The sequence below is a fragment of the Coregonus lavaretus genome (genome assembly GCF_964263955.1).
Source record: "Coregonus lavaretus genome assembly, contig: HAP1_SCAFFOLD_3914, whole genome shotgun sequence".
Classification (NCBI taxonomy): Eukaryota; Metazoa; Chordata; class Actinopteri; order Salmoniformes; family Salmonidae; genus Coregonus; species Coregonus lavaretus.
This window is the reverse complement of record NW_028158916.1, coordinates 35948-56585: the sequence shown is the minus strand read 5'-3', so window position 1 is coordinate 56585 and position 20638 is coordinate 35948. Positions and strand designations below refer to the sequence as shown.

The 20638-nt window shown below is 44.4% G+C and overlaps 1 protein-coding gene across 1 annotated transcript; it reads left to right on the top strand.

Annotated features, from left to right (window-relative positions):
* The first annotated feature begins 232 nt into the window (after positions 1-232).
* Positions 233-6745, top strand: LOC311123475 (programmed cell death protein 6-like). The gene is made up of 4 exons (XM_084197737.1): positions 233-316; positions 2709-2867; positions 3381-3490; positions 6087-6745. The coding sequence occupies exons 2-4, from the start codon at positions 2711-2713 to the stop codon at positions 6183-6185; spliced, it is 366 nt and encodes a 121-aa protein (XP_084053863.1). The 5' UTR covers positions 233-316; positions 2709-2710; the 3' UTR covers positions 6186-6745.
* The last annotated feature ends 13893 nt before the right edge of the window (positions 6746-20638 follow it).

Sequence of the window (20638 nt, the reverse complement as noted above, 5' to 3'; positions counted from 1 at the left end):
CCAGCTCTTTCTCCGGGGTAGCAGTTCTGCTGTTACCCAAAATACTGTCTTGGTACTAAGCATACCCAAGATAAGAACATAACGGTTGCTTAAGTCACCAGAGTTCTCCACTACTAACTCCTGGCCTAATTCCCTCTTCTTCTTGTGCTGTTATGAATGGCCTGGTTCATTTGAAGTCCAAAGGTATTAACTTGGCAGTCATCCAGTACGATTGAACTCTTAGCGGCTGAAAGTCCTCATTTGTTTCACCCATCTTATCTTCTCTCTATAGGTACATGGACCCCATTCAACCCAGTGACGGTCCGATCAATCATATGTGAGTAGTTGTCTCTCATTGACCCTTGACACACAAAAAAAACTTGCACAACGACGGCCCATAATAATGGCTGAACGGAACGAATGGATTGGCATCAAACCATATGTTTGATTGTATTTGATACCTTTCCGCTCCAGCCATTACCACGAGCCCGTCCTCCCCAATTAAGGTGCCACCAACCTCCTGTGCATGCAGCTATCAGCAAAAGGAGTATTATTTCCCACAAACCGAGGATGTTTGTTTGTCTCAAAAGGCATATCCATCTAGAATCACCCTGTTGAAAATAACACACTTTATTACACCTTCACCAACTGGATCATTCTGGAGTCTGAGAAGTGTAGCGGAATGTGATGGAAAATACACTGCTCAAAAAAATTAAGGGAACACTAAAATAACACATCCTAGATCTGAATGAATGAAATAATCTTATTAAATACTTTTTTCTTTACATAGTTGAATGTGCTGACAACAAAATCACACACAAATTATCAATGGAAATCAAATGTATCAACCATGGAGGTCTGGATTTGGAGTAACCTTCAAAATTAAAGTGAAAATCACACTACAGGCTGATCCAACTTTGATGTCCTTAAAACAAGTCAAAATGAGGCTCAGTAGTGTGTGTGGCCTCCACGTGCCTGTATGGCCTCCCTACAACGCCTGGCATGCTCCTGATGAGGTGGCGGATGGTCTCCTGAGGGATCTCCTCCCCAGACCTGGACTAAAGCATCCGCCAACTCCTGGACAGTCTGTGGTGCAACGTGGCGTGGTGGATGGAGCGAAACATGATGTGCTCAATTGGATTCAGGTCTGGGGAACGGGCGGGCCAGTCCATAGCATCAATGCCTTCCTCTTGCAAGAACTGCTGACACACTCCAGCCACATGAGGTCTAGCATTGTCTTGCATTAGGAGGAACCCAGGGCCAACCGCACCAGCATATGGTCTCACAAGGGGTCTGAGGATCTCATCTCGGTACCTAATGGCAGTCAGACTACCTCTGGCGAGCACATGGAGGGCTGTGCTGCCCCCCAAAGAAATGCCACCTCACACCATGACTGACCCACCGCCAAACCGGTCATGCTGGAGGATGTTGCAGGCAGCAGAACGTTCTCCACGGCGTCTCCAGACTCTGTCACGTCTGTCACGTGCTCAGTGTGAACCTGCTTTCATCTGTGAAGAGCACAGGGAGCCAGTGGCGAATTTGCCAATCTTGGTGTTCTCTGGCAAATGCCAAACATCCTGCACGGTGTTGGGCTGTAAGCACAACCCCCACCTGTGGACGTCGGGCCCTCATACTCATGGAGTCTGTTTCTGACCGTTTGAGCAGACACATGCACATTTGTGGCCTGCTGGAGGTCATTTTGCAGGGCTCTGGCAGTGCTCCTCCTGCTCCTCCTTGCACAAAGGCGGAGGTAGCAGTCCTGCTGCTGGGTTGTTTCCCTCCTACGGCCTCCTCCACGTCTCCTGATGTACTGGCCTGTCTCCTGGTAGCGCCTCCATGCTCTGGACACTACGCTGACAGACACAGAAAACCTTCTTGCCACAGCTCGCATTGATGTGCCATCCTGGATGAGCTGCACTACCTGAGCCACTTGTGTGGGTTGTAGACTCCGTCTCATGCTACCACTAGAGTGAAAGCACCGCAAGCATTCAAAAGTGACCAAAACATCAGCCAGAAAGCATAGGAACTGAGAAGTGGTCTGTGGTCACCACCTGCAAAACCAGTCCTTTATTGGGGGGTGTCTTGCTAATTGCCTATAATTTCCACCTGTTGTCTATTCCATTTGCACAACAGCGTGTGAAATGTATTGTCAATCAGTGTTGCTTCCTAAGTGGACAGTTTGATTTCACAGAAGTGTGATTGATTTGGAGTTACATTGTGTTGTTTAAGTGTTCCCTTTATTTTTTTGAGCAGTGTATATACTAAGAAAATCCAACTAGTTTTATATGAAGTTATTTTAAAGCTCACTCTGACCGTACTGAAGCATGCAGTGTAGTGTCCACCCAGACCTTCCATGTGATGAAGCCCTTTGTTAGGACATCATTGGATTAAACCGCAAGGGAGAGTTCAAACAGGCAAGATTTCTTTAACTCTGTGTCATAACACATCGTGCGAGACCTTAATCCATTGTGTTAGTGTTACAGCATTAAACTACACTTCCCAGCTGCCCTTTCTTCTTAGTTGTAGTTCTCAGGGGTCTAGACCTATTCAGTTAAAATAATTCAGGACGTTTCAGATAAAAATGTAAATGAATAAAGATGACATGGTGCCCGATTCTATAAGACAGAAAAAACATACCTATTCTACAAAGTGCATTTCTATCAATGTTATTTTATAACGTTCCACCGTACTGAACATACCCCACTCCTCTATTGGCTTCCCTCTCACAGCCATGTTCGACAGGGAGAACAGAGGAGGGGTGAACTTCAACGAGTTCGCGGGCGTGTGGAAGTACATCACAGACTGGCAGAACATCTTCCGCACTTACGACAGAGACCACTCGGGCTTCATCGACAAGAACGAGCTCAAGCAGGCACTGACTGGATTCGGTGAGCAAAGTATGCTTTCTCTATTTGACCACACTGGTGGAGGGCCAACCGCTGCATGTATGTGATTCACAAGGTCAGCCCCGATATTCTAATGCCCTTCCTTAAGGTCAAATAAGGTCAACATGCATGATCCTGGATAAAGCTACTGTATGTGCCAAAATAGTTGTGTATATCAGTGGAGGCTGCTGAGGGGAGGACGGCTCATAATAATGGCTGGAACGGAGTGAATGGAATGGCGTCAAACATATGGAAACCATGAGTTTCATGTATTTGATATCATCCCACTCATTCCGTTCCAGCCATTACCACGAGCATGTCCTCCCAAATCAAGGTGTCACCAACCTCCTGTGGTGTAGATATAGACATGCTTTGTTGTTATTTTTTTGTCCTTGTATTATTAAAATGAAGTAGTGCTTAGTCCTGTATGTGAAGTGAACAGGAGAAAGCCCTATGGATGTTACACATTGGGTAAGGGTTATTGTGATGTTGACTGTTCTCTGTCCTCCTCCCCAGGGTATCGTCTCTCAGACCAGTTCTACAACACTCTCATAGAGAAGTTTGATAGGCAGAGGAAGGGACAAGTGGCCTTTGATGACTTCATCCAGTGTTGTATTGTTCTACAGGTAACCCTTTTAATGGGCTTACTGTGCACATACCACTAGTGGTGTAGCACTGTAGAATGTAGCACTGTAGAATGTAGCACTGTAGAATGTAGCACTGTAGAATGTAGCACTGGGTGTGTAGCACTGTAGAATGTAGCACTGTAGAATGTAGCACTGTAGAATGTACCCCGGGGTGTGTACCACTGTAGAATGTAGCACTGGGTGTGTAGCACTGTAGAATGTAGCACTGTAGAATGTAGCACTGTAGAATGTAGCACTGTAGAATGTAGCACTGGGTGTGTAGCACTGTAGAATGTAGCACTGGGTGTGTAGCACTGTAGAATGTAGCACTGTAGAATGTAGCACTGGGTGTGTAGCACTGTAGAATGTAGCACTGGGTGTGTAGCACTGTAGAATGTAGCACTGTAGAATGTAGCACTGGGTGTGTAGCACTGTAGAATGTAGCACTGGGTGTGTAGCACTGTAGAATGTAGCACTGTAGAATGTAGCACTGTAGAATGTACCCCGGGGTGTGTACCACTGTAGAATGTACCACTGGGTGTTTAGCACTCTAGAATGTACCAATGGTTATGTACCACTGGGTGTTTAGCGCTCTAGAATGTACCACTGGTTGTGTAGCACTATAGAATGTTCCACTGGTTGTGTAGCACTGTAGAATGTACCACTGTAGAATGTACCACTGGTTGTGTAGCACTCTGGAATGTACCACTGGTTGTGTAGCACTCTGGAATGTACCACTGGTTGTGTAGCACTCTGGAATGTACCACTGGTTGTGTAGCACTCTGGAATGTACCACTGGTTGTGTAGCACTCTGGAATGTACCGCTGGGTGTTTAGCACTCGAATGTACCGCTGGGTGTGTAGCGCTCTAGAATGTACCGCTGGGTGTGTAGCGCTCTAGAATGTACCACTGGGTGTGTAGCGCTCTAGAATGTACCACTGGGTGTGTAGTGCTCTAGAATGTACCACTGGGTGTTTAGCGCTCTAGAGTGTACCACGGTGTGTTTAGCGCTCTAGAATGTAACACAGTGTGTTTAGCACTCTAGAATGTACCACTGGGTGTTTAGCACTCTAGAATGTTCCACTGGTTGTGTACCACTGCAGAATGTACCACGGGGTGTTTGGCACTCTAGAATGTACCACGGGGTGTTTGGCACTCTAGAATGTACCACTGTAGAATGTACCACTGGTTGTGTAGCACTCTGGAATGTACCACTGGTTGTGTAGCACTCTGGAATGTACCACTGGTTGTGTAGCACTCTGGAATGTACCGCTGGTTGTGTAGCACTCTGGGATGTACCGCTGGGTGTTTAGCGCTCTAGAATGTACCACTGGGTGTTTAGCGCTCTAGAATGTACCACTGGGTGTGTAGTGCTCTAGAATGTACCACTGGGTGTTTAGCGCTCTAGAATGTACCATGGGGTGTTTAGCACGCTAGAATGTACCACTGGTTATGTACCACTGGGTGTTTAGCGCTCTAGAATGTACCACTTGGTGTTTAACACTCTAGAATGTTCCACTGGTTGTGTAGCACTATATAATGTTCCACTGGTTGTGTAGCACTGTAGAATGTACCACTGTAGAATGTACCACTGGTTGTTTAGCGCTCTAGAATGTACCACTGGGTGTGTAGTGCTCTAGAATGTACCACTGGGTGTTTAGCGCTCTAGAATGTACCACGGTGTGTTTAGCGCTCCTAGAATGTACCACGGTGTGTTTAGCACTGTAGAATGTACCACTGGGTGTTTAGCGCTCTAGAATGTACCACGGTGTGTTTAGCGCTCCTAGAATGTACCACGGTGTCTTTAGCACTGTAGAATGTACCACTGGGTGTGTAGCCTACATTGTCACCCCAGTATATACAGCCCATATTGAGATTGGACTTTGGGTTGGTTCAACATGGCATCTTTTCATTTATGTACATGACATTTTAGAGACTCTTTGCAAATTAGATTTCTGACCTTGACCAGTGGTTTTTCTTGGACATACTCTTGTCTGTAAATTAATGAAGATGTTTTGGGCTGGTTTCCCAGACACAGATAAAGCCCAGTCCTGAACTAAACTATTTCAATGGAGAATCTCAATTTTGAATGCTTTATAGTTCTGGACTAGGCTTAATTACATTTCCATTTTAGTCATTTAGCAGACGTTCTTATCCAGAGCCACTTACAGTTAGTGAGTGCATACTTTATTTAATTTTTTCATACTGGCCCCCCGTGGGAATCGAACCCACAACCCTGGCGTTGCAAACGCCATGCTCTACCAACTGAGCTACATCCCTGCCAGCCATTCCCTCCCCTACCCTGGACGACGCTGGGCCAATTGTGCGCCGCCCCATGGGTCTCCCGGTCGCGGCCGGCTACGACAGAGCCTGGATTCAAACCAGGATCTCTAGTGGCACAGCTAGCACTGCGATGCAGTGCCTTAGACCACTGCGCCACAATCTGTTTCTGGGAAAGCGGTCAACAAGGTTTATTAACCAACATGGCAACTGTACTGGCTAGTATGTTTATGTCAAGATCTATGGATCTCTAGATCCACTGTAATATATTATCTTAGATTTTTTTTAATAGTTATTTTTCATTTGTCACTTTCAGAGGTTGACCGACGTGTTCAGGAGGTACGACACGGACCAAGACGGCTGGATCCAGGTGTCCTATGAACAGTATCTATCCATGGTTTTCAACGTTGTATAGTAGAAACAAGAGCACAACTGGACACAACACTGTGCCAAATCCTTCCCACCTCCACAACGTGTCTTCCTGGATCAAGCGGACTGGGACTCTGGGACAGGATATAACAATATTACGTTCTGTCTGTCTGTCATTTTTCATAATGTTTGTTTAATATCTAAATCAAATCTTGATAATGGTAAAGACCTGAATATCTGTGTTTAAGGTAAACCTGCATTGTACATATTATTTAGGACGAATAACTGCATGCTTCCGGGGAACTTCTGCCAATGTTCAAAGCATGCCCTCTATCTCAGATCTATTTTGCTGAAGCCATGTTTACAAATACTGTGAAAGCAGGTTATGGTCGGGCACAAACGCCTGCTTTTAGATTCACTGACATGCCAGCTAACGCCATATTTGTATAGTCTTATTTTTAACCAGCAAATCTATAAATAAAAGTTAGAGCCTATTAGGATTTTAGGTAAAATAAGCGTATGCGTTTGTATTGCTTTGTGTGTGCATGATGCCTTAAACTGTATAAATGCAAGAGGAACCTCATTTATTAAAAAAAGAAACCTGAATCAATGTGAGCTCTGAATTGAATGTGTGGTGGACAAAGACCAAACAGTTTGCTGTTGAAACACAACAGTATAAATTATTACTGTATACAATTATTGACAGAAAATGGTCAATATAGTCCTCTGTAGTTCAGTTAGTAGAGCATGGCGCCTGCAACGCCAGGATAGTGAGTTTGATTCCCGGGACCACCCATACAGTACGTTAAATATATGCATGACTAAGTTGCTTCGGATGAAAGTGTCTGCTAAATGGCACATTATAAGATGCATAGACAATTGTCATGATTTATCGTATGGGTAACAATCTTTGAAAGATTTGTGAAGAGGTAGATTTAGTCAGAGAGGAATAGAGCCCCACAGTGGAGGTGTCACAATACCCATAAAACCTAGTGTTGAAACAGGGAAATAGTTCCAATCGTTTTTCCAGGGGATTTTGAGAAACACTTAAAAATAAGGGCTGTGTTTCGTGTAGGCTTACCCTGGCGTAACGTTTCGATAACCATGTAAATCTCTTTCAAACAAGGTGACTTTTATCAATAAATTCAGCTCTATTTACTTTCAGATTCGAAAACGCTAATTGCCATCAAAGTAGACATCATGCAAGACAACACATCCTAGCAAGCTCCTGCACGTCATCTCTAGCTGGCACCTTTGCTAACAGGTACATTTAAATACATTTTGCCAATTTATTAATTACTATATTTAGCTAACATTAGATAGTTAATCCAGAGATTCTTACCTTTGCCTCGATTCGGCATTCTCGTCCAGATCATGGCATTTGTAGTTCTTTGTCATAGCCACATTAGCAGCTAATTAGCGTTTCATTTGTTGGCGGTAAATAGAGATGAATATTTTGATAAAAATCACGTTGTCCGAGAGAGATTTAGAAGGTTATCAAAACATCACACCAGGGTAAGCCTACATGAAACACATACCTTTTTTTAAGTGTTTCTAAAATCCCGTATGGGAGAAATGAATGGTGGAAAAACGATTAGAACAATTTCCCTATTTGACTGCTACGTTTATGGGTATTATGACTCAAATTGTGGTACTCTCTAGGTGGTTAAACCAAAGGTACTTCTAACTAACGCCTATTCACATGTAAAGCACTTTATTTTTCTACAGAAAATTAACCAATGTGCAGGAAATGGCTCAACTTTGCCCTCTCCTGTTTGCTTTGGTGTACTTACACCGGTGCATGCTCCAATTATATGCAGAACTTTACTTCCACGTTTGCGTAGTTTCTGGGGAACTACATTATTAGTAAATATTTGAAAGTTTGCCATTTTAAGATGTTTTGTTTGTAGATGTGCACAAGGAACATTAACTTGGAATACATTTTGTTCCTGTGAGTTCAGCAGTTTGAGTTTCTATTTTTGCTTGTCAAGCACAACTATGGCTCTGAGCGTGTCAGAGTACGACACGTGTTTTATTAGCTAGAAATCTGAGCTGTCAAGTTGCTACTGCCATAGGCAGGTTACTTGGCAAGAAGTATTCTGAGACACTTCAGCCGGAGAGGAATCAGAGAAAGGTTGCTACGTTGAACAACACAGCTGTGTCATATATGCAATGACATGTCTCTGGCAGAAGAGGGCAGCAAATACTTGCTTTCAGACCAGACGACATGGGGCGGTGGAATGTTGGTTCAATGTACTGACTAAGGAGTCTAGTATAATATTTTAGACGTCCTCAAAACAGGTGCCACTATGTATCACTTTGTTACACAACATGCATATTAGATGTGGAGTTGTGTGTTGAGTTCTGCACTCAATTGACTGACCTTGACTTCCCTTGAGTTGGAATATGAAATTGCAGTGTACATTGAACAACAACAGGCTACAGATAGGCTACTTTAAATCCTATACAACACTACATTATTGTATTATATGGAAATGTGTTTTGGCTCATAAACTGTTTTACGTTATGATTGTAGGGTGGCTGGGGTGATGTAGGATCTCCCATCACTTTTGGATGCAGCTGTGTTTCTTTCTGACCCTTGTTCTTACCATAAACATGTAATGTCAACTATACTGTCTTTGCCACAAGCCATATAGATTCATCCCCGGCCATGCGCTGTCCCAGTTCCAGTGATTGGGGCCATTTCTAAGTGCTGTGGTCTCTTGGATCGAATCCCCGAGCTGACAAGTTAAACATCTGTCGTTCTGCCCCTGAGCAAGGCAGTTAACCCACTGTTCCCTGGGCGCCGAAGACGTGGATGCCGATTAAGGCAGCCCCCCGCACCTCTCTGATTCAGAGGGGTTGGGTTAAATAAGGAAGACACATTTCAGTTAATTGCATTCAGTTGGTCAACTGACTAGATATCCACCTTTACCTTTTCCCTCCCATTGTTGTGCAGTGGACTGTGATGACGGAGCGGAGCGGTTCAGTGGTCACCGTGGCGATCGACCGGCACGTAACATTGCTGGAAGAGCTGACTGTCTTCGACAGCGACCCCGACCTGACTGTAGCAGTGCTCCATGGCAACGGTGAGACACCCTGGACCCTGCACAGACAGGAGACTACAGACAGGAGACTACAGACAGGAGACTACAGACAGGAGATCAGCTAATTCTGACAAAGGGTCACTCTGAGTTTCTCTACTATTGTTGCTTTTTCACAGGCATCCCAATTTAGATTTGTTCCCCAGTTATTGACAAAATATCTGATCTGATTAGTCAAAAGACCAATTAGTTGCAAATATATCATAATTGGGCTTCCTGTTTAAACACAGCTATGACAACACCTGATGATGAGGATGTGTTGTCTTTCCACAGCTCACTTACAGTTATACATACAAAACATGACACTCATCACTCCACCCCAGACATACAGAACAGTAGACAGCATCACTCTATCCCAGACATACAGAACAGTAGACAGCATCACTCTATCCCAGACATACAGAACAGTAGACAGCATCACTCTCCTCCAGACATACAGAACAGTAGACAGCATCACTCTCCTCCAGACATACAAAACAGTAGACAGCATCACTCTATCCCAGACATACAGAACCGTAGACAGCATCACTCTATCCCAGACATACAGAACAGTAGACAGCATCACTCTATCCCAGACATACAGAACCGTAGACAGCATCACTCTATCCCAGACATACAGAACAGTAGACAGCATCACTCTATCCCAGACATACAGAACAGTAGACAGCATCATTCTCCTCCAGACATACAGAACAGTAGACAGCATCACTCTATCCCAGACATACAGAACAGTAGACAGCATCACTCTATCCCAGACATACAGAACAGTAGACAGCATCACTCTATCCCAGACATACAGAACAGTAGACAGCATCTCTATCCCAGACATACAGAACCGTAAAAGCATCACTCTATCCCAGACATACAAAACAGTAGACAGCATCACTCTATCCCAGACATACAGAACAGTAGACAGCATCACTCTATCCCAGACATACAGAGCAGTAGACAGCATTACTCTATCCCAGACATACAGAACAGTAGACAGCATCACTCTCCTCCAGACATACAGAACAGTAGACAGCATCACTCTCCTCCAGACATACAGAGCAGTAGACAGCATCACTTTATCCCAGACATACAGAACAGTAGACAGCATCTCTATCCCAGACATACAGAACCGTAGACAGCGTCACTCTCCTCCAGACATACAGAACAGTAGACAGCATCACTCTATCCATGACATACAGAACAGTAGACAGCATCACTCTATCCCAGACATACAGAACAGTGTACAGTATCACTCTATCCCAGACATACAGAACAGTGTACAGCATCACTCTATCCCAGACATACAGAACCGTAGACAGCGTCACTCTATCCCAGACATACAGAACAGTAGACAGCGTCACTCTCCTCCAGACATACAGAACAGTAGACAGCAAATTAGCAGTGAGGCAATGAAACCCCTTTTTGGGGGGGGGGGGGGGGAATAGTAGCTTCCTCTACGGTCTTTGACAACAGAATAATAATTCAGGTTTTGAGATATATATATCTTATTCCTCCCAAGCAAGGTGTTGATAATACACCTTCAACATGATATTCTTTTAATTTCAGCAGAATATAATTATGGGGGTAGGCTCCCCACAACACACTATACCAGTCACCAATTATTTAGATTCTTAATTACGCATGTAGAAACACAGTGGCTCAATTAGCTGGGGCGAGAGATCAAACACTCTTTGAAGCGTTTCGCTGGCTGACTGCAGGCACTAGAAGATCAGAGTGGGAAACACATCCTCCAATCCTCCTCATCCCCCTCTCACACTGCCTAATTAGCCCTGATTTAACAGCGTCCGGGAGGGGCTTCACCAGGGTCCTGAGAGCCAGCCGTGGCAGGCCTCCGCAGTCCTGTATTAACAAATGTACGCTCACAGCTTCCAGGGGGCGAGAATTAAAACCACTTCTTAATACCTCTCCAAATAATAATCTCTCCCCGTCCAAATGAACTCCCTCAATGGAAATAATTTGTTTGACCTGGATCAACTCTCCCCCTCTCTTAGAATGTAGCATTGTCCCCGAAAGGCTTTATTTGAATGCTTCTACACTTCAAAGCTGGATCCCGGCCAAATGCAGGCTGCTAAATGTTGCTCGCTTCAGCACTGAACTGAAAACAGCGTGTGGGTAAATGCCTTGTGGTAAATTGGTTACCTTTGGCCAGTGTAAACATTTGACCAGTGTAAACCTTTTACCAGTGTAATGTCAAAGTGCACTGGGATTCCTGCGTTGCTGACCACCAATATGATTAGGAATCCCTCTACTTGTGAAGATGACAGCTAGACAAGTCCAGTCTGGAATACTAATTATGCAGTCATAAGGAAGCCATTTTGTAAAATTTAGTCCAAAACATAATAATTTTCATCTCCATTTTGGGAGAATTGTTTCAGTACTTTCCACTAAATTATGAGTAATTACAGTACATTCGGAAAGTATTCAGACCCCTTCACTTTTACAGCCTTATTCTAAAATGGAATAAATAAACCATTTTCCTCATCAATCTACACACAATATCCCATAATGACAAAGCAAAAACAGGTTTTTAGAAATGTTAGCAAATGTATATAAAAAAATTTATAAAAAAAATACATTTTCTACATAATTATTCAGACCCTTTGCTCTGATACTTGAAATTAAGCTCAGGTGCATCCTGTTTCCATTGATCATCCTTGAGATGTTTCTACAACTTGATTGGAGTCCACCTGTGGTAAATTCAATTGATTGGACATGATTTGGAAAGGCACCCACCTGTCTATATAAGGTCCCACAGTTGATAGTGCATGTCAGAGCAAAAACCAAGGCATGAAGGAATTGTCCATAGAGCTCCGAGACAGGATTGTGTCGAGGCACAGATCTGGGGAAGGGTACCAAAACATTTCTCCAGCATTGAAGGTCCATCATTCTTAAATGGAAGAAGTTTGGAACCACCAAGACTCTTCCTAGAACCGCCCGGCCAAACAGAGCAATCGGGGGAGAAGGGCCTTGGTCAGGGAGTTGACCAAGAACCCGATGGTCACTCTTGACAGAGCTCCAGAGTGCCTCTGCAGCACTCCACAAGGCCTTTATGGTAGAGTGGCCAGACGGAAGCCACTCCTCAGTAAAAGGCACATGACAGGCCGCTTGGAGTTTGCCAAAAGGCACCTAAAGGACTCTCAGACCATGAGAAACAAGATTCTCTGGCCTGAATGCCAAGCGTCACGTCTGGAAGAAACCTGGCACCATCCCTACGGTGAAGAATGATGGAGGTAGCATCATGCTGTGGGGATGTTTTTCAGCGACAGGGACTGGGAGACTAGTCAGGATCGAGGGAAAGATGAACGGAGCAAAGCACAGAGAGATCCTTGATGAAAACCTGCTCCAGAGCTCTCAGGACCTCAGACTGGGGGCGAAGGTTCACCTTCCAACAGGGCAACAACCCTAAGCACACAGCCAAGACAACGCAGGAGTGGCTGCGGACAAGTCTCTGAATGTCCTTGAGTGGCCCAGCCAGAGCCCGGACTTGAACCTGATCGAACATCTCTGGAGAGACCTGAAAATAGCTGTGCAGCGACGCTCCCCATCCAACCTGACAGAGCTTGAGAGGATCTGCAGAGAAGAATGGGAGAAACTCCCCAAATACAGGTGTGTCAAGCTTGTAGTGTCATGCCCAAGAAGACTCAAGGCTGTAATTTCTGCCAAAGTTGCTTCAACAAAGTACTGAGTAAAGGGTCTGAATACTTATGTAAATGTGATAATTCCGTTTTTTATTTTTAATACATTTGCTAAAATGTCTAAAAACCTGTTTTTGCTTTGTCATTATGGGGTATTGTGTGTAGATTGATGAGGGCATTTTTTTCATTTTTTAGATCAATTTTAAAATAAGGCTGTAACGTATCAAAATGTGTAAAAAGTCAAGGGGACTGAATACTTTTCTGTAGGCAGAAATGTTTTTTGGGGGGGAATCATATTTAAATGTTTTTGTGGTAAGGGGGGATGGGGGAATCTGAAGGTTTGTTAACAGTTGAAATAACTGCTAAGGTCACTTTTGTAGCACCTTTCAATGAAGGCCATATTATCCCCATAGTAGAGAACATATGATAATGTGTAGTCGAGTGGGGCCATGAGATATGGGCATGTAACTTTAACTCTTTCACAGGATTTCCATTTATATCAATAATACATGTATTTCTAAGTGCTTTTTCAAAACACCCAAAGAGACCTGTGTGCACAATTTGAACATTGGTTCCAGCTTGCTTCTCTGATTCGGCCTTTAAACACACAATTAAGTCACAATAAGGTGTACTAATCAGATTTAAAAACAGTAATATTATGTCTCCTGAGATGGAGTCCTTTTACAATATGTCATCATTCAGATTCATTCAAACCTAGGAGGCTCCAAGACATAATCACACAGACACAGCCTTTTACAGAGGGGTGGAGTTGTAAGCACATTTCTCATCCTTAATCTCATTACAGTCAGAAACAGAACCGCCACACCGTTTTACAGCCCTCCGCCTCAGCGCCTGTGACATAGTGTTTGTAGGCCTCCTGGGTAATGTTGTAATTACCACATTAATCCAACGGAAGGGTCTTTGGTCAGGGTACGTTATTCTACCATTAATGAGAGCATTGTGCAGTAAAGAGAGACTGAGCCCACTCCAAGAGCAGAAAACCATTTGTGTGCCAGCAAGCCAGAGTATCTCCTCCAGTTCTGTAATTGCAGCCCTGCCTCATTTAAAAAAAGATATATATCCTCATCATTTCCCTCTTCGGTTGCCAGCTGCCATACTTTGTAATTTTGTGGTCTCTTCCAGAAGGGAATTTCTGTGCTGGTCCATCACACTGGAGCAAGACATCACCAAAGGTCCCGCTCCTATGGTGTGCGCATCTGCAAAAACCTTCCCCAGCTTTACATCACCCTCACATGCTATCAGTGATGACTGATAACACACAACCTAACTTTCAATGTATGTGTATCAGTGGTCTGTCTTTCATAGATTTGGCATGGGTCCCCAGATCCTCAAAAAGTTCTACAGCTGCACCGTCGACTGCATCCTGACCGGTTGCATCACCGCCTGGTATGGCAACTGCTCGGCATCTGACCGTAAGGCGCTAGAGGGTAGTGCGTATGGCCCAGTACATCATTGGGGCCAAGCTTCCTGCCATCCAGGACCTCTATACCAGGCGGTATCAGAGGAAGGCCCAAGAAATTGTCAAAGACTCCAGTCACCCAACTCATAGACTGTTCTCTCTGCTACCGCACGGCAAGCGGTACCGGAGCGCCAAGTCTAGGTCCAAAAGGCTCCTTAACAGCTTCTACTCCCAAGCCATAAGACTTCTGAACAATTACTCAAATGGCCACCTGGACTATTTATATTGACTGTTTATTATCTATGCATAGTCACTTTACCCCTACCTACATGTACAAATTACCTCGACTAACCTGTACCCCCGCACATTGACTCGGTACTGGTACCCCCTGTATATAGCCTCGTTACTGTTATGTAAGCTTATTGTGTTACTTTTTAGTTTATTTTTTACTTTAGTTTATTTAGTAAATATTTTCTTAACTCTATTTCTTGAACTGCATTGTTGGTTAAGGGCTTGTAAGTAAGCATTTCACGGTAAGGTGTAATCGGCGCATGTGACGAACACAATTTGATTTGATTTGATACATCATCCCAATCTCTAATACCAGTAATTTTTTTTAAATGCCAAGGTCCTTCCTTGTTTGTGCAGGAAGTTTCGTTGCAACCTTGTTTAGTGAGTGTTTTTCTTTCATGCCTCACTCGGTGTGTGTGTGTGTGTGTGTCGTGTGTGTGTGTGTGTGTGTGTGTGTGTGTGTGTGTGTCGTGTCCTTCCTATGGTCCCTCCCGGCTGATGCTGTCCAAGCCGTTGATAGCGGCGGTCAGGGGTTACGCGGTGACCAGAGAGCTGGAGCTGGCTCGGTTGGCTGACCATCAAATCAATGTGTTTTATTTGTCACATACACGTGTTTAGCAGATGTTATTGCGGGTGTAGCGGAATGCTTGTAAAAAGTTTCCTAAGAGCTAGTCGCGAGGCCGCCATCCTCTTCTGATGCAGATTTGGTGCATTCCACCTACTAGATGACCCCTAGCCACCTCCCTGAGCCTGTCCACCCCCTACTATTACCTAGTGTGTGTGTCATGTGATCTCGTAACCCCACCAGTGGAAGTCCAAATCGTTACAAAGTACCTGTTTTGTCTTCATGTTCAACAGCAACGTAGCCTTTTCAAGCCGCTATCACTTTAGCCTTTCTCCCGTTTGGGTTTTGAGTAACTCTGCAGTTGCAGTAATGACCGTGGCCTTTAAAAGCATTGCATGTACCGACACCACTGCTGTACAAGCTGCACTCCCTGATGACCAGAAGGAGAAGGAACGAATGTAGCGTGTAGTATCATCTCCCATCTCCACACCAGTCTGCCTCCGGGGCAACAAATAGGACCTCTGCGTTTATAAATAGGACCGGCTGTACTATAATTACTGGCAGCAGGTCTGGGCCTATTTTCTCTGAACAGGGCTTATCATTGTGGTTCTGTAAATAAACAGAGCATCCTGGCAGTGCCCTCGTCTGACTCGCGCCAGGCCCACCTTCCAGACTGTCTGGTGGCAGGGGCATGGCCACCACGTCTCGCCTCCGTCACCTCTATCATATATCATACTGACTCCGCTGAGTGTGTGAGGGATACATCTCAGTTGTCTTAAGTGGCTTCATCAAGCTCCTCACATTGTCTCCTATCCTTCATCTGCACTGATCTGAAATAATTGGATAGCTGAAAGGGGAATTACTAAGCGTCCACCTCAGATCTCCTTTAGCAGCCCAGAGTGGAGTGTTGGAAGGTTTTGACACTGTTGGCAGCAGAGGTACATTTCCTCCCAGCTGCTTATGTTCAGCCACCCCACCATGTTGGCTATGCCTCATTCTACAAACCCCTGAGTTGTTTGGCAACACATTTTCCGGTCGTTTCCTCAGCTTAGTTTGGCCACTGTGGCTCGTTTTTACCATGGGATGTGAGTTTAGCGCTGTAATTGTTATTTTGACCGGTCCGTTCTTGCCCCAACCAGCCATACCCAGTTATCAGCTTTGTTCCTCTGATCGGGAGTGTTTAGCATCATCATCATCAAAAGTAAAGCTACTCCTCCAGTGTAGCGCAGTTGGTAGAGCATGGCATTTGCAACGCCAGGGTTGTGGGTTCGATTCCCACGGGGGGCCAGTATGAAAATGTATGCACTCACTAACTGTAAGTCGCTCTGGATAAGAGCGTCTGCTAAATGACTATTTATTTTATTTATTTTTTATTTATTTTCAGATCTCTCTGGTAGGTAGGTTTGCTCTTTAGTTTTGATGAGAGAAATCTGTAAGCGTTTTTGGTGGAGAAACACATTGGAACAGCAGCCTGAGGTAATCCATGGTGGTTTGAATGAAAAACTAAAAATCCTACGATGTCTATGTGATGTGGCCTAATGGAAGCCACAAGTGAGTAACAGCTTCCTGTCACGACTCACCCGAGCCCCCGCCTCATGTGGAAAGATGAGGAAGGCCAAAGGAAGGATCATAGGATTGCCCACATGTTTAGAGTACAGCCCGGTCCAAAGCTGACATCAGGTTGGCCCATTCAAACAATTATCCAATAACTTTTTTTTTATTGATGACATGCCAATGATGACATGAGGATACCATATCAGAACCCTCTGCTAGGTGAAGCTGCATGGCTGAACACCTGCTCCTCTAAGCAGTGTGAATGGCACAGTTAGTCCAACCCCTATAGGGAGTCCTATGCAGAACCTGAACGGCCACTGTCCAGTTCCGATGTCCCGGGTGTTATTGGACCATGGTGTGGAGAACCTCTGGACCTTGGCTCCGGACGGTTCCGGCTGCGCTCAAAGACCCAATTAGTAAGACGGATGGGGTGGCGGGGAGAGACATAGCTGCCAGAAACTGTGTGTGATACTGGACTGGACCTGCCCCAAGTCTGAAGAGAGAGTAGAGAGAGACGACACCCGAGCCCTAAGACTGGAGGATCTGGCTAGTGGTTAGAGAGGCACCTGCAGCACCGTGTGTCTCTGTGGTTAAACTAGCTCTCTGAACAGCCTTTGCTTTCTTCGGAGCCCATACGGAGGCCTTCATCAAACAATTAACTCACGAACACCAAAAAAACGTCACAATATTTATTTGATGTGCTGGGAAAAGCCCAAAATATTTCTCCAAGTTGGAGAGTCTTACATTTACATTTTAGTCATTTAGCAGACGCTCTTTTCCAGAGCGACTTACAGTTAGTGCATGCATTTCTTTTTTTTCCCTTCTTTTTTTATACTGCCCCCCCCCCCCCTGGGAATCAAACCCACAACCCTGGCGTTGCAAGCTCGATGCTCTACCAACTGAGCTACACAGGGCCTGAGCGTGTCGGAGAGTGTATGAAAGTTAACCGCCTTTTAGGTTCACGTTCTCATCTCTGTATCAGTTTGTCCGGATATGGCTGGAAATCTCTAATCTGCATGGAAGTTAATGGCATTAACCCTCATGAGAGTCCATTATGGACAGCTTTGCTTTGAAGTACTGCAGATGCTTGTATTGCCAGTACAGCTCAGTTCAGACTGGAAACAATGTCTACTCTGCCCAAGCTGTTTCATAGAGTTCAACACTTCACTGATTTACTGGCCATTGTTCCGACCAACATGCATACAAATCCTACGTAAATAGTAATGGTTAACCTCCATCTCCCCAGTATAGCTGCATTTAAGAAAAAGCAGTTGTTCCCATATTAGTCATCCATCATTATGCACTTGTTGAGGAGTTATTGTGACTACATAAGATTATATTGAAAGTCTTTGGGGATTTCACAATTTGAGTTGCGTCCACTATCTGCAGTTTGGCACTAAAGTGTAATGTTTGCTTAGAGAGCTCCTATCACTCAACTCTTGCCTCTCCCCTGTGAAGAAATGGAGTCCTGAGTGACTAACTACCTCTCTTTGCATAGAACACTCAAGAGAGTGGGCAGTGGTGGAAAAAGTACTCAATTGTCAAACTTGAGGAAAAGTAAAGATACCTTAATAGAAAATGACTCAAGTAAAAGTGAAAGTCACCCAGTAAAATACTACTTGAGTAAAATTCTAAAAGTATTTAGCTTTAAATATACTTAAGTATCAAAAGTAAAAGTATAAATAATTTCTAATTCCTTATATTAAGCCAACCAGACCGTACATTTTTCTCCGCACATAGAAGATAAAACAGTTATAACAGGCACAGTCTCCTGCAATCAGAGGAAAAGGCTGACAGTCAGGAAGGGAACCACCACCTATATCTATAATTGGACGATAGGCTCTACTAATTGAATTATCTGCTTTGAATAGATGAGAAATGAAGTGAACATGGCCTTTCCTTTCTCAGTTTCAGGTCTTTCCAGCCAAATCTCCAAAGTGTCCTTTTTGTTTGAGACATTTTTTAAGGGGAACATTGCATTGTCCAACACACTGGCTTCCATTCAAAGGGGAACAAAGGATGGGCTGGTGTGTAAATGCAAACAGGACATGTTTGAGACAGGGAGAGTGGATAAGAGCGTCTGCTAAATGACTTAAATGTAAATGTAAATGTATCAGCAGGCTTTGAGACGGGTGCTGGATAAGAGAGGACCCTTCCGGCGACTGATAACACTGTGCCAACAGCACTAAAGACAATCTGGCCCAACTTGCATGGCTCCTCTCTCTGTCTCCAATCTGGACACGGGCTGAAGAGGCTCTCTGCACCGCAATCTAATCTAGCCTCCAGCCCCGAGGGAAGCTAGGGGTGTGTGTGTGTCTTTGTGTCTGTGTCTGTGGGTCGGTCGGTCAATATAGGGACTTCTCATTAGTATTTGGGGTGGAATTGCTCAAAACTCAAACTGCCCACCTTGCTCAAGAATATCTAACAAATGGACTTAAAAAGCTGTCTGTAATGTGATTTTATTATTGTGATGCCTTTTGTAAAAAACAAAACAAAAAAAATGTCTCATTTCATCAGCTGGATCTATTGGCAGAACACTCTGTCATAGGAATGTTAAACAGAACCGACCTAACCGGTGGAAACAGGGAGAGATGTATTCGCTGACAAAGAGCTTCCTCCCAAAGAGCTGTCTTGTGTCAGGCTGCCATATGTGTTGAGTGTCGGACCTTAGGCCTCTCGATTGGTTGCAGATGTATTAACACTGGTATTCAATGTATTCAAATGTGATTTATTTGAAGGACTCGAGAATGTAGTGGGGAGTATTAATAGAATTACAGTGTTTCGGCCTCCCGAGTGGCGCAACGGTCTAAGGCACTGCATCGCAGTGCTTGAGGCGTCACTACAGACCCGGTTCGATCCCAGGCTGTGTCACAACCGGCCGTGACCGGGAGTCCCATAGGGCGGCGCACAATTGGCCTTCGCCTCTCCTGAGCCCATTGGGGAGTTGTAGCGATGAGACAAGATCGTAATTGGATCGCAATTGGATATCACGAAAAAGGGTGCAAAATAACATTACAAAATAAAATAATTACAGTGTTTCCGACAACCCAGAGATACAGTATGATTTCAGGTTATGAAAATATGTTAGACTCATGCTCTTAATAATGGGTGGTCAAGCAGAATCTATGACAGAGGATTTGAGGAGACAAGTGTTAATGCGTGCTGGCATTCCTCCTCAGAATGATGTCATTCATGGATTATTCCCTTGTCTCCTCAGGCGTCCTCCTGATTGATGGGGGTACAGTCGGACTCCCACATCTAATTGGTCTGTCCTGGCTCAGGCCCTGGAACTGATTCTGACTGGATGGCCCATTGGGGCACAGGAGACCCTGGCCTTTGGATTGGCTAACAGAGTGGTACCGGGTGGCCAAGGTAAAGCCCTCCCTTGAGTTTTTGACCATAAATTCCTCTCCTCGCTCAATCTTCCCTGTCGGTGCATTTTGAAGCCTTCTCATCTATTCCACTGTAATGGCTGTGTTAGATGAGGCAGAATTATGTAAGCCATTTTAATCAGGGTTATCAGACCTGTATGCCATTTCATTGGTTAGATCAAACCTTACCAATAACTAATTCGTCAAATGAAGTGAGGAACGATAGTTGAATTGGACTATGTACTGTGTCATTTCCCAAATGGCGTTTTCTGTATGAACATGTGAACTCCAACTCCTACATCCCTACCAAAAAACCTCTCGGTTAAAATTCCTCAAAAGACATTAGAAGATGAAGTTAATTTTTGGGGGGAAGTCATTCCCACAGCCACAGCCAAGTCTGGCTAATTAGACTCTGAGGCTGTTCACTTTGGTTAGAGATAGCTCAGAGAGAGAAGGGGCACTTGGGCATCAAAGTCTAAGATCAGCCACACAGGTTTCCATAGGATATGAAGTATGAAATGTGGCCATGAAGTATGAAATGGACCAT

What these genes read in the sequence shown, in the direction of transcription:
- LOC311123475 (XM_084197737.1), top strand. Translation starts at nt 2,711, where the DNA reads ATGTTCGACAGGGAGAACAGAGGAGGGGTGAACTTCAACGAGTTCGCG. An exon ending in GCAGGCACTGACTGGATTCG is followed by an intron (nt 2,868 to 3,380) that starts GTGAGCAAAGTA and finishes CCTCCTCCCCAG; the next exon opens with GGTATCGTCTCTCAGACCAG. An exon ending in AGTGTTGTATTGTTCTACAG is followed by an intron (nt 3,491 to 6,086) that starts GTAACCCTTTTA and finishes TGTCACTTTCAG; the next exon opens with AGGTTGACCGACGTGTTCAG.